Source organism: Cervus canadensis, chromosome 7, assembly GCF_019320065.1.
Source record: "Cervus canadensis isolate Bull #8, Minnesota chromosome 7, ASM1932006v1, whole genome shotgun sequence".
In the NCBI taxonomy this organism is placed as follows: Eukaryota; Metazoa; Chordata; class Mammalia; order Artiodactyla; family Cervidae; genus Cervus; species Cervus canadensis.
This window is the reverse complement of record NC_057392.1, coordinates 46487175-46502128: the sequence shown is the minus strand read 5'-3', so window position 1 is coordinate 46502128 and position 14954 is coordinate 46487175. Positions and strand designations below refer to the sequence as shown.

Sequence of the window (14954 nt, the reverse complement as noted above, 5' to 3'; positions counted from 1 at the left end):
GTTTGTTTTGGAAATTGAACCCTTGTTGGTTGCATCATTTGCAAATATTTTCTCCCACTCTGTAGGCTGTCTTTTCAGTTTGTTTATTGTTTCCCTTGCTGTGCAAAAGCTTGTAAATTTGATTAGGTCCCATTTGTGTGATTTTGCTTTTATTCCTTGGGAGACTGACCTAAGAAAATATCGGTACTGTTTATGTCAGAAGATTTTGCCTATGTTCTTTGTGGGAGTTTTGTGGTGTCTTATCTTATATTTAAGTCTTTAAATCATTTTGAGTTTATTTTTGTGTATGATGTGAGGGTATGTTCTGGCTTCATTGATTTACATGGGACTGTCCAGAGTTATTTGTACCTTTTGGCTGTTGTGAATAATGTTGCTATAAATATTTGTGTGCAAATATCTGTTGGAGTTCTTTGTTTTATTCTTTTGTGTATCTACCCAGAAGTGAAATTGCTGGATCATATAGTAATTCTATATTTAACTTTTTGAGAAATGATTATACTGTTCGCCACGGTGGCTACACCATTTTATAGTCCCACCAGCAATGCACAAGTGTTCTAATTTCTCTACATTCTTACCAACACTTGTTGTTTTCTGTTTTGTTTGGTTTTATTTATTTATATTTTTGGCTGCACCACACAACATGTGGGATCTTAGATCCCTGACCAGGAATCAAACTCGTGCTCCCTGCAGTGGAAGCACAGAGTCTCAACCACTGGACCATCAGAGAAGTCCCTTGGTTTTGGTTTTGATAATAGTGATAACTAATGGGTAAGGTCTTCCCTGGTGGTGCAGTGGTAAAGAATCTGCCTGCCAAGGCAGGAGGCACAGGACACTTGGCTTTGATCCCTGGGTTGGCAAGATCCCTTGGAGTAGGAAATTGCAACCCACTGCAGTATTCTTGCCTGGAGAATCCCATGGACAGAGGAGCCTGGTGGTTTATAGTCTGTAGGGTCTCAAAAGTATCAGACACGGCTGAGCACTTACACACATGCACGCACGCACACATCCACCTCATTACATTCTAAGCAGCTTAGAATATCCAGGTCCTATCTCTGTCAGAGCAAATGAGAGTATGTTCTCTGGGTAGATAGTCTAGGATACAAAGAAGAGTGCCCAGAAGGGAGTGAGCTATTCATGCCTAGCTATGGAAAGAGTGAAGGGAAAGGGGAAGGCTGGGAGAGGAGGACAGGAGCTCTCTGGTGAAGTCATCCTCATGAAAATATGTGAGCAGGGAGCAAGTTTCTTAACATTTATGTGAGTTTTAACATTAAAAATGCTTTAATTTCTTACAGTCAAGTAAATTTGCTCTAGAAATATAGCCTTGTTTTACCCTGTTCTCCTAACCAACTAGCCCAGTTTTGGGTATGTGTGACCTAATTTGGGGCTTCCCTGGTGGCTCAGATGGTAAAGCATCTGCCTGCAATGTGGGAGACCCGGGTTCAATCCCTGGGTCGGGAAGATCCCCTGGAGAAGGAAATGGCAACCCACTCCAGTACTCTTGCCTGGAAAATTCCATAGATGAAGGAGCCTGGTAGGCTACAGTCCATGGGGTTGCAAAGAGTCGGACACGACTGAGCGACTTCACTAAGTCACTAACCTAATTTGAGAATTAAAGGCTTATAGGAACATAGTTTTACATCCCAAAAAAGCAATGCTCATAGGGTCACATTGGAAAGTTTCAAAAAATTTAATCCATACCTATATTAATAAGTATAAATAGCTCTGTGTCTGGACTGTCCCATCTAGTCAATATGATAGAACATTTTAAAATGTTTTCCTTGATTATAAAAATAATGTATTAAGATTGAAAAATGTGAAACAGTAAAGGAAGCAAATTAAATCATCCATAATTCTTCTATCCAGTGATAACCACACTTAAAATTTTGTGTACTTTTGTTCTGTGCATGTATTTTACACACTATATAAAATTCTGTAACCTGCAATTTTAGTGCTCTTGATAAGTGTTTCCCCATGTTAAAAGCTCATAAACATTTTAACTGGTGAATACTATTCTATATTAGTTAATCATTTTCTTAATTTCATTTGTTTAATTTGTTTTTCTTTCCTCTTCACTTCCTTTTTTTCCCATTTTATAGTTTTTACTATTATAAATAGTGCTACAATGGACATGTTTGCATATTATGTTTGTCTACATTTCTATTGTCTGTCAGGATACCTAGAAGTGAAATTCTTACGCCAAAGAGCATTAACATTTTTAAGAATCTTTAGCAAAAAGGTGAGAGTTTCCTTTGACTGTATACTTTTTGGTATAGATTAAGATAGTTGCAATTAGAATCTGTTTTATCTGGGATTTATTTCAGTATACAGGCTATGAATTAAAATTTTTTCTTTCTTTTTTTTTTTGCAAGCTTCTCAGTTGTCTTGTGCTTTTATAGGAAAATTCCCCTTCTGTCTTCTCATTGCTTAATTCGTTCAACAGAGATGTAGTGAACACCTGCTTATATCCCTGACTATGCACTAGGTGCTGCAAGGACTGTAGGATGAGTAAGAAGCAGTCACTGCTCTGTGGAATATCTTTTTACAGCAGAAGGAGGTACATGTGTTGCAATCATTCCCATCTGTTGTCAGTGGCTTTTTCCTCAACTAAGAAGGCGGCTCCCTCCGTTCATGCTATTTATATTATCAAGGGAATGAACCAAAATTCAGCCTTTTTGAAGGACAATTTTTGCCTAGTAGAAAGTAGGAATATTGAACTGTGGCTGAATGGCACTTTCTTTACTACAGCTTGCATAAATTTCTGCCTATAATTAAGTGCCCTAAGGTATCTGATGCTAGTTCCTCTACCTGCGCTCTGGAGCCCACCTCTGCCTCATTTCCATCCCTCTTCTGAGTTGTGAGCCTTTTTCTCTTTACTGTGAAGTGAAGTCGCTCAGTCGTGTCCGACTCTTTGCGACCCCATGGTCTCCTTCGTCCATAGGATTTTCCAGGCAAGAATACTGGAGTGGGCTGCCATTTCCTTCTCCAGGGGGTCTTCCCGACTCAGGGATTGAACCCGGGTCTCCCGCATTGCAGGCGGACGCTTTACCATCTAAGCCACCAGGGAAGCCCTTCTCTTTACTGTATCCTATCCATTAGGCACTTTGAACTGCCCCTGCCTCAAGCCCACATTGCCTTAACCACTTTTCTTTCTCCCAGTCTTTCTTCAGTTCATTGCCAGCTAGCTCTGCCTTCATCATTACATTGAATTATTATCTCTTGGTTGTTAAATCTTTTTTTTTTTTTTGGTCATGTGTCGTGGCTTTTGGGATCCTAGTTCCCTTATCAGGGATTGAACAGGCCCATACAAGTGAAAGCACTGATTCCCAACCACTGGACCACCCTTGGTTTCCCTTGGTTGGATTCCCTTGGTTGTTAAATCTAATAGAAATTTCTCGATCTTCATCTTCTTTTACCCTCAAATAGTATTAACATTCTTGACCAAAAACTTACTTGAAATACTCCTGGTTTTCGTCCTACTATTCAGCCACTTCTTATCTCCTCTCTGTATTCCTCTTGCCTTTAAAACTTTTCTCTAGGGTTCTCTCTTAGAATCTGCCCCTTGTCATTTTTTAAAAAAATTATTTATTTTTAATTGAAGGATAATTAACAGTATTGTGTTGGTTTCTGCCATACTTCAACATGGATCAGCCATAGGTATACATATCTCCCCTCTCTCCTGAGCCTCCTTCCCACCTCCCACCCCTTGTCATTTTATATAATTCCTAGGTGATTTGCCCTTATGATTTCAAATACCAGTTATATGCTTATGTGCTGATTACCACCAAAATCTGTGTGTTCAATCCAAATCATTACTACCACATTGGATATCTCTTTGTGTTATGTCTCATAGGTCCCTTAAAATCACCATGGTAATTTGGAACAAACCCAAAACTTCTTTTATGATCCCCAGTTCAGTGAAGGTGTTCATATCTACACAGTAGTGCCAGCTGGAAATCTGGGTTTTTGCCTTTGTCCGTTCTGTCTTACTCTTACTCTCACTCTCATTCCACATCTGATAAGTCCTGTCACTTCAACCTAATCACCATTGAACGCTGTGTCTTTGTTTAATGAATACTGTATCTTTAACGAACTATCCTTTTCATTTGTATGACAGCTAAAAACAGAGTCTCTGTGGGTCATTGTCTTTTTCTTCAAGAAGATCTTTTTCTTATATTTGGTAATGAATTTGGGATGGAGAAGTATAGCCTTCTTTATTTCCCTATCCTTTTCAGTGGATTTTCAGAGTGCTTTATATTTAGAAGGTACTGAACAATTGTGTTGAGCTGAAATAAAAGAATTTGAAACTGTTTAAAAAGTAGCTTAATTTAGAAGCTTCTACATGTTTTCCTTAAGTCTGATGAAGAAGAATTAAGAAATCTGTGTTATAATAATGGAGAATTAGAAGTTGAAACAGTCATTATTAAGATACTTGGGAGGTGGTGAACAGCAAATTAAATAGAATTTGCTTGACATATAGTTCAGTTCATCAACTGTGTTTAGAGACTATCAGCTTCTAGCTTGATTTCAATAAAATGTTAACAAGATCAGAATGTACCCAATTTGAGTGGTGGAGTTGCTGAGGATTGAAGAAGAAATTAACTTTTTTATTGCTTATTTTTCAGTGTATTAATCTTTTGGACCATCATATCTACTTCATAGGAAAAATATTAATATGCTATAATCAAATATGTGGTATATTCCCACTTTAACAACTAGGTTTTATTCATATTGACAAGTTAAATGCACATATTTTAATTGGGAGCAAACCATGAGTGTTAGAGGTACTACATAATAACTCAATTACAAGGAAGTAGAAGAAAGGAGAGCGAACAAAGGACTTGCACTCAGAGAGCTTTTTATGCGGGCCACCAGATGGCGCAGTGGTTCCACATCCGCTGGTTGCACTGACAGAGAAGGGGAAGGATGAGGGAGGGACAGTGTCACCAGCTGTTCAGGGATGGGATGTTCTTAAGTCGGTTCTTTGTAACCTCAGATGTCTGTTTTCTGTAGTAAAAGCAGGCCAGCAGCTTATAATTGCATGTTTGAATTTGTTTCTTTTGAAGTTGACTTTATGCTGCTACCAAATGAACCCTGTCAGTATCCCTATTGTGATTTTTGTGAGAAGGTTAACTTTCTGGATACAAGAATCAAAAATACTAAAAACATTAAAAGTTGAACGTAAAACATTATTATGCAGTATGAAGATAAACTTTTGTTGTTTAGTGAACAATGCTACTGAAATTATATTCTAAAAAATTCATTGATAGTCATTAAATGATTAATATAAATAACTTATGACCCAAATAAGGAATACCTTTAATAATATGAGGGACTGAACAAAGGTAAGGAACATGAGCCCTCATTGCTTTGAAATGAAGAGTTTTGTTTTTCTTAGTTGTGGATAGTTTATTTGAAGTTTTAAGACAGATTTTCTGCACAGTTCATATATCCATTTGAAGAATATATGTAATCCTAGAACCAGAGGAAGTGAACTATAATTGCATTGTAATATTTTTATTGCATACTAATAGCTATGAAATGATGCTTATTTAATAATGAAAGTTTGGTGTAGAGAACCTAGATTAAAATGGAAAATAAAAAATGGTGAATTATGGACTATCTAGGTACTTTAGGGAAATATTTAATTCTGGTTGTGTGACACCTTAGTCCTCTTCTGGGTTGTTACAGGATGTAATTAAATAAATATTGAGGTTATAAAGCCACAAGAATAGGCAGAGAATAAGGTTTTTTAAAAATTTGGATATAATTGTCATGTAACATTACTTTTAAGTGTACAGTGATTTTTTTTATATGTTGCAAAATGATCACAAGTCTAGTTAATATCTATCACTACACAGTTACACTTTTTTTTTCTTATGATGAGAACTTTTAAGATCTATACTTAGCAACTTTCAAATACACAATATAGTATTATTAATTATAGTCACCATGTTATAAATAACATCCCTAGGACTTACTTATTTTATAACTGCAATTTGTGTCTTTTGATCACCTTCACCCATTTTGTTCACCAGTCACCTCTGGCAGCCACTAATCTCTTCTATCTATGAGTTTTGGGTTGTTTTTTTTTTGGTGGGGGGACATTATTAGATTCCATATTTAAGTGAAGGAATAAGTTTTGAGGATGAGAACTATTCAAGACGGCTAAGCTATATGTGAAATATCAAAAACAGACGAGGAACTTTTTGTGAAATTATTTTTGGGCAGAGTCCGGGGGCATTGGGACTCACTGTGGCCCCAAAAAGCTGTTTGAAGCCTGGGAAAAATTTGAGAGCCAGACTAGAGGAGTATCTCTCTGCCTTTTCAAGTACCAGTGTAACTGAAAGAAGTACCTTTGCTGTGACCTAAGGATGGAAATAGGGCAAAAATCTAACAGGTTGAGTTTTCATAGAATCCTTCCTTTAGATATGGGATTTAGAAAATCCTGAAATGAGAATTCAGATGGTACTGTCAGTCTTAACATGACAGAGTACATATATAATTATTATAACTTTGGGCTGGCATTTTAGAAGTTGACAGCCTTTACCTTCTTGAGATTACTGACCTTATAAAACCAAAAGGGCTTGAGCAGTTTCATTTAATGTTAGTGGAAAAAAACGGTGTTTTTTGCTAACCTTGGATTGGAAGAAAAATATAGAAAAAAATAATATATTTTTTGAACTGGGATCAGTTCTTTACTTTCAGATTTGATCTTTATTTCCAAGCACTCTGAAGAAATGAGGTTAGAAAGGCACCCAACACTGAGTTTATCCCTGAGGCATCCTCCTACTTGATCTCCAGTAATAAAAACTCCTAGAATCTTATAGTTATTTTGTTATGTGTTTACGAGAGAGAGTGTCTTTATCTTCATCTCTTTTCATTTGTCATTCAGATCAATCTAAATCTTTTAAAAATTCTGTTCTGTTGGTTGTGTCAGCTCTCTCTTGATTTCACTTTTGATGTCCATGTTTTAAAGGTTGTCAGTTATCTGATATTTTCCATTTCCTAAATGCTGGTTAGCTGAACTTTTACCAAATAAGCTCTGCAATTCAGGGATAGTAGAGAAAATAAATGTTTAATATAAGTTGCATTTTATAGTGTAAAGTTAAAACTTTAGATGAGTTTAAAAGGAATTCTTAATGTAAATTACAAAATAAAAAATGAAGCCTGTATGTCAAAAAGATATATCAATGTAGTTGTAGCTTTGATATCTTTTCATAAGTATAGGGAACCTTAAAATATTGGAAAAGAAGTAGTGAGATACTGCATTTTCTGTGAATCACTATAACAGAATATATCTATTAAATAGAAAAGGGGGGCAGAAGTAAAGAAACTCAGTAGTAGTAAGGCTAATGATACAGGTTCCAAATAAATCTTTCCAGTGGCAAGATTTGCAGTGAGCACTTTGCCTCATGCCTGTCTGGGATGGGGGAGTGGGAGTGAGGTATCACAGACATCAAGAACAGGATCTTCATTTTGGAAGCCCAAAGATTCAGAGACATAATGTGTCCCACCAGAGTGAGGAAGCACTATTCAGCCTAGAGATGTTTTTTTAGTTTGTTCTGGAACCATAAAACTGGGTTGTCTTTGTTTAGTGTTGAATTAGGTTATTAAATGCTTTTATTTATATTTACAGTATATTTGTTTCATATTTATGTAATTTTATACTTATATAATGATTTTATGTTTGAAATACACAATGATTTGATTACACTTATTTTGAAGAACTGTGATAAAATATATAGTCCTATTAATATGAAATATGGGGGATTAAATAAATAGCTCTATTTGTTAACCTGTGAATTTTACTTCTGAAGTAAGCTTGAGACATTTATAGAAAAAAGTATGTCTCTAAAGCTATTTTTTCAACTGTACAGTTAACTTCCTGGAATTTCTTCTAATTTTCACTGACTTTGGCACTTTCTGATCTTTTGAAACAGTGACCACATGGAAAATGTGTATGGCTACCTAATGAAGTACACCAACCTTGTCACTGGGTGGCAGTACAGGTAAGTGTGATTCTCCTGTCACTTCTCTCTCTCTCTCTCTCTCCCCCAAGAGAACAGAAATGGGCCTGATAATTTTATAATCTGATGTTACATGGCTGGGAAACATGTTAGAGAAAGATTTACCATGTTTTCCAAAAGTCTAATGACTTTGTTTTTCTATTTTTAGGAGGTAAGAGGAGTTAACATTGTCCAAATTGCAGCCTCCAAATACGTCAGAAGTTACTGTTACGTTAAGATTAGTATCATTTATCAACTCGCCTTGGGCTTCTTATGTGTACTTCCAGTGGTTAGGCTTTTAGGATGGTTTGGAGACAGCAAAGAGATTTGTGTTAGGTGCCTGTTGAAGATTCTTGCTTCTTTTCGTTGTTGAGGATTCTTAAACTCTTTTGGGACCTTGAAAAGTTTAAATAACCAACCTGAGGTCAAACAAGCAGTCAAGAAGTAGCACAGCCAACTATCTTAAATACTTTGTGGAATTGATATTTGTGGGGCAGGGGACTAAACTTTTAATTTTTTATTGTGGTAAAATATAACATAAAATTTACCATTTTAAATATTTTTTGATATGCAGTTCAGTGATATTAAATACATTCACATTTTTGTGCAACCATCACCCCCATTCATCTCAGAACTCTTTGCACCTTCTCAGACTAAAACTATACCTATCAAACAATAATTTCACATTTTCCTCTCCCCTTGAGTCCTTAAGCAACCACAGTTCTACTCTCTGTCTCTATGAATTTGATTACTCTAGGTACCTTATATAAGTGGAATCATATATTTGTCCTTTTGTGATTGACTTATTTCATTTAGTGTAATGTCCTCAAAGTTCATCCATGTAGTGTGTGTCAGAATTCTCTACCTTTTGAGGGCTGAAAAACAGTCCCTTGTACGTATATACCACATTTATTTATTTATTTTTTTTATACCACATTTATTTATCCAGTTATCAATCAGTGGACATTTGGGTTGCTTCCATCTTTTGGCTATTGTGAATAATGCTGCTTTGAGCATTGGTATACATAATATCGGAGTCACTGCTCTCATTCGTGTGTGTGTATACCCAGAAGTGGAATTGCTGAATCACATTGTAATTCTATGTTTAATTTTGGGGGGAATCTCCATACTGTTTTCCATAGCACTGTTTTACATTCCCACCAGCAGTGTACAAGGATTCCAGTTTCTCTACATCTTCTCAACACTTGTTACTTTCTGTTGTGTCTATGTGTGTGTGTATAATAGCCATCTTAATGGGTATTGAGTGTTAATCTCATTGTGGTTTTTTAAAACTATTTAAAAAAGTGATAAAGCTAGAATCTGAACCCAAATAGTTCTGACTCCCAGGTTGGTATTTTCATTATAAATACTGCTTCTTATTCACATGTCATTTGGAGATCTCTGATTTTGGTTAAATGGAATGATAAGCTGATTCTGCCTTTCTACCTTAAACAGTTAGAAAATGGTACATAGTATATGAAAGAATGTTTTTCAAAATTCAAAAAATAGTTGAAGCATTGTAATGAACATGTGATTGCCTAAAAGAGAAGACAGTTTGGGATATGTTTAACTGAAGTAACAGTAGGGCTTTCACATAAAAGTGATAGCTAGAAGTTGGAAGCCATATGAGAGGTCAAAGCTGGATATGAAATTATAGAAGAGAATCTTTCCTGTTAAAGTGAAAAGGATAGTTCTCTAAGGTTCCCACCCTTAATTTTTTTTAAGAAAGAACAAAGTCTTTTTTCATTTTGCATTTTCTCACCTCAGTTTTTATGTAATTATTTGAAGGCTTATACATTTAAATGATATATAAAACATAAAAAAAAAATTTTATGTCCCTTTGCTTTTAGCACTGTTTTGTGTTCTCTTTTTAAAAAGGAAAATAGGTTAACTTTTCTCGCCCATGACATTCAACGAATTTCATTCATGTTATATTATTGAATATTACTGAGAAGTTCTCAGAAGTGGAACAGAGTAGGAAAGCTCCAAAGTATACCCAAGCATATAAGATTTAGTATATGTTAAACATGGCATTTCAGGTCAGTGGTGACTTGAGGCCATGGGAAGAAGGGCCATGTGTTTGTATCTTTGTGTGGGGGAGCATACTAAAAAGATCCATTGGCCACTGGTTGCCCAGGGAGTTAGCTAAGAGATCCAAGCAAAGTTCTAGCATAGGGAAGGGCACTGCTTCTGCCCTTGCGATTCTTCTAGCTGTCCTAGAGGCCAGTTTTAGCAGTAAGGGAAGTGTGGGAATGACTATAGCTCATCCCCATTTGCCACTGAGAACACAACCTTTACCCGTTTGTCCCATCAGAGAGGTCTCAGGTTGTCAACTGGTTTGCTGCAAGCTCATTTCCCTTTTCTGCCAGACTGCCTGGAGGCTTGTGGCACAGCAGTGATATCCTGGGTTACCAGCATGAATTGCAGATTGAATGATAAAAGAGGAACAGAAAGGTTCGATTCAGTTCAGTCTGTCAGTCGTGTCCGACTCTTTGCGACCCCATGAACTGCAGCACGCGAGGCCTCCCTGTCTATCACCAACTCTCAGAGTTTACCCAAACTCATGTCCATTGAGTTGGTGATGCCATCCAACCATCTTATCCTCTGTCGTTCCCTTGTCTTCCTGCAATTAGTCTTTCCCAGCATCAGGGTCTTTTCAAATGAGTCAGCTTTTCACATCAGGTGGCAAACTACTGAAGTTTCAGCTTTAACATCAGTCCTTCAAATGAACACCCAGGATCGATAGGATGGACTGGTTGGATCACTTTGCAGTCCAAGGGACTCTCAAGAGTCTTCTCCAACACCACAGTTCAAAAGCATCAATTATTCTGCGCTCAGCTTTCTTTATAGTCCAACTCTCACATCCATACATGACCACTGGAAAAACCATAGCTTTGACTAGACAGACCTTTGTTGACAAAGTAATGTCTCTGCTTTTTAATATGCTGTCTAGGTTGGTCATAACTTTCCTTCAAGAGTAAGTGTCTTTTAATTTCATGGCTGCAGTCACCATCTGCAGTGATTTTGGAGCCCCAAGAAATAAAGTCAGCCACTGTTTCCCCATCTATTTGCCATGAAGTGATGGGACCAGATGCTATGATCTTAGTTTTCTGAATGTTGAGCTTTAAGCCAACTTTTTCACTCCTCTTTCACTTTCATCAAGAGGCTGTTTAGTTCTTCTTCACTTTCTGCCATAAGGGTGGTGTCGTCTGCATATCTGAGGTTATTGATATTTCTCCCAGCAATCTGGATTCCAGCTTGTGCTTCTTCCAGCCCAGCGTTTCTCACGATGTACTCTGCATATAAGTTAAATAAGCAGGGTGACAATATACAGCCTTGACGTACTCCTTTTCCTATTTGGAACCAGTCTGCTGTTCCATGTCCAGTCCTAACTGTTGTTTCCTGACCTGCATACAGATTTCTCAAGAGGCAGGTCAAGGTGGTCTGGTATTCCCATCTCTTTCAGAATTTTCCACAGTTTATTGTGATCCACAGTCGAAGGCTTTGGCGTAGTCAATAAAGCAGAAATGTTTATCTGGAACTCTCTTGCTTTTTTGATGATCCAGCGAATGTTGGCAATTTGATCTCTGGTTCCTCTGCCTTTTCTAAAACCAACTTGAACATCTGGAAGTTCATCATTCACGTATTGCTGAAGCCTGGCTTGGAGAATTTTGAGGATTACTATACTAGCGTGTGAGATGAGTGCAATTGTGTGGTAGTTTGAGCATTCTTTGGCATTGCCTCTCTTTGGGATTGGAATGAAAACTGACCTTTTCCAGTCCTGTGGCCACTACTGAGTTTTCCAAATTTGCTGGCATATTGAGTGCAGTACTTTCACAGTATCATCTTTTAGAATTTGAAATAGCTTATCTGGAAATCCATCACGTCCACTAGCTTTGTTTGTAGTGATACTTCCTAAGGCCCTCTTGACTTCACATTCCAGGATGTCTGGCTCTAGGTGAGTGATCACACCATTGTGATTATCTGGGTCATGAAGATCTTTTTTGTATGGTTCTTCTGTGTATTTTTGCCACTTCTTATATCTTCTGCTTCTGTTAGGTCCATACCATTTCTGTCCTTTATTGCGCCCATCTTTGCATGAAATGTTCCCTTGATATCTCTAATTTTCTTGAAGAGATCTCTAGTCTTTCCTATTCTGTTGTTTTCCTCTATTTCTTTGCCTTGATCACTGAGGAAGGCTTTCTTATCTCTCCTTGCTATTCTTTGGAACTCTGCATTCAGATGGGAATATCTTATCCTTTTCTCCTTTGTTTTTCATTTCTCTTCTTTTCACAGCTATTTGTAAGGCCTCCTCAGATAGCCATTTTGCTTTTTTGCATTTCTTTTTCTTGGGGATGGTCTTGATCCCTGTCTCCTGTACAGTGTCACGAACCTCCGTCCATAGTTCATCAGCCACTCTGTCTATCAGATCTAGTCCCTTTAATCTATTTCACACTTCCACTGTATAATCATAAGGGATTTGATTTAGGTCATACCTGAATGGTCTGATGGTTTCTCCCACTTTCTTCAATTTAAGTCTGAATTTGGCAATAAGGAGTTCATGATCTGAGCCACAGTCAGCTCCCGGTCTTGTTTTTGATGACTGTATAGAGCTTCTCCATCTTTGGCTGCAAAGAATATAATCAATCTGATTTCGGTGTTGATGATCACCTAGTCATCATCATCTGGTGATGTCCATGTGTAGAGTCTTCTCTTGTGTTGTTGGAAGAGGGTATTTGCTATGACCAGTGTGTTCTCTTGGCAAAACTCTATTAGCCTTTGCCCTGTTTCATTGTGTACTCCAAGGCCAAATTTGCCTGTTACTCCAGGTATTTCCTGACTTCCTACTTTTGCATTTCAGTCCCCTATAATGAAAAGGACATCTTTTCTGGGTGTTAGTTCTAAAAGATCTTGTAGGTCTTCATAGAACCTTTCAACTTCAGCTTCTTCAGCATTACTAGTCGGGGCATAGACTTGGATTACTGTGATATTGAATGGTTTGCCTTGGAAACGAACAGAGATCATTCTGTCATTTTTGAGATTGCATCCAAGTACTGCATTTCAGACTCTTGTTGACCATAATGGCTACTCCATTTCTTCTAAGGGATTCCTGCCCACAGTAGTAGATATAATGGCCGTCTGAGTTAAATTCACCCATTCTAGTCCACCTTAGTTTGCTGATTCCTAAAATGTCAACGTTCCCTCTTGCCACTTCCTGTTTGACCACTTCCAATTATTCTGGGTTCCTATGCAATATTGCTCTTTACAGCATCGGACCTTGCTTCTATCACCAATCACATCCACAACTGGGTGTTGTTTTTGCTTTGGCTCCACCCCTTCTTTCTGGAGTTATTTCTCCACTGATCTCCAGTAGCATATTGGATACCTACAGAAAGGTTAAGACCATGTTAAAGGAACTTAGGCTTAGAGCTCAGTTCCTTTGGTAGGCCTAGCCACTTGGTCCCTGAGCTGTGGCTAAAGCTTAAGTAACAAAAGCACTGTACCTGTGCCAAGTATTCAAGGTGGTTTGCTGGCAATCTATTTCTGTTTGACTAAGGGCAACTTAGAGAAGCTTGGAGAAATCCAGGATGAGCATACTCTGTAAATAATAAACTGCTTGTTAAATGTGGTGCCCTTGGAAAGAGTAAGACCCTCTCTTGAATGTGCTTCCTTTCTCTTTCAATTAGCATTCATGAAGAGATTTCTTCCTACTTCCTACTTAGAAGTTCTGTACATGCTCAGCACTTAAGCCTAGAATGGTCAGCACAAAGCATATGTGTGCTTTCCATCCAAAATCTTCCCTGAAGTTGATTTTTGCTATCATAAGACATACTTCCAAGTCAGAATATTTTTTAAAGTTCCATTCTAAAATACTTCATTTTAAGTTGTCAGCTATTCTGAAGATTAGTCATTTTCTCAAACTTGCAGTCTTTATTTTGAAACTGCACAAAATAAATAATTATTTAATTTTTCCTTTTAACAATGTAATGACTTTTCATCATATAAAGATAGATGCTGAATCTTAAGCCTTTTTTTCTGTATTTCTTTAGCTTCTAGGTTAGACCACCTTGCTAAGAATACTATAATCAAGAGTCTAGTCCCCTTCTGGGCAAAATAGCTTTCAGTTTCCTTACTATGTGAATTGTCTTTCTATCTCCAATCTGCACATCTTGTACATCTCCAGAGAAAGAGTGAACGAAGAACATTTGGGTTAATTCATGTATGATGAAAGACAGCCTACAGTGCGTTATTGGTGCCACTGGGTCCATAGCATCATCTTGGTATTAGGTAATCGGTTATTGACTCAATTCTATCATTTTACCAGTTCCTCCTCAGTGTTACTTTTGTATATCTAGGCGAGTGCTTCCCATGTTGTAGATTTGTGGTAATGCTTTTGGGATAAGAAATACATGTTCCCAGTAACTTGAGATTTCCAATGTTGTTTTCTGAATTTTCTTTGAATTGACTTCTTAGAAGAGACCAGTCTTTTTTCTTTGTTTGAAATAACTGGGCTTATTGCTTAGGCTAGTAGAAAGAGATTTCTTTCCTTATTTCCTTCATTCATTCCTTTCTTTGTTTCTTGTTTGTCTGCTTGTTCAGATTCTTTACTGTTTGAACCACCAGGGAAGCCCGTTTAAGAGTCATGAGCATGCTAAAAGATGAATGAGAAAAACAATAGTCTTGCTTTCCCAGCTCCCTTTTCAGATAGCTGCTTTCAATTTCTCTTATTTGCTTCTCATTATTTCTTTTTCTTTCCCTTAATAAAAGGCTGATTACATTCCCTCCCAGTTTGGTATGATTGATATAGTTGCCAGGTTGCTTAAGACAGTATCTTCTAAGAACTTGAACTGGATCAAATTGTCTGTCTGGATGTATTACAGAATATATTAACATGTAGAATACCAAATTGCTCTAAACCCAAACATTAATTTTTTGGAATAAAAACTT

The 14954-nt window shown here is 37.2% G+C and overlaps 1 protein-coding gene across 1 annotated transcript in view; it reads left to right on the top strand.

Annotated features, from left to right (window-relative positions):
* The window catches only part of OSBPL11 (oxysterol binding protein like 11), a 90005-nt gene that overhangs the window by 16657 nt on the left and 58394 nt on the right, over positions 1-14954 (top strand). Inside the window, exon 2 of the mRNA XM_043473211.1 lies at positions 7941-8009. Within this exon, the coding sequence (XP_043329146.1) occupies positions 7941-8009 (69 nt within the window). The remainder of the gene's footprint in view (positions 1-7940; positions 8010-14954) is intronic.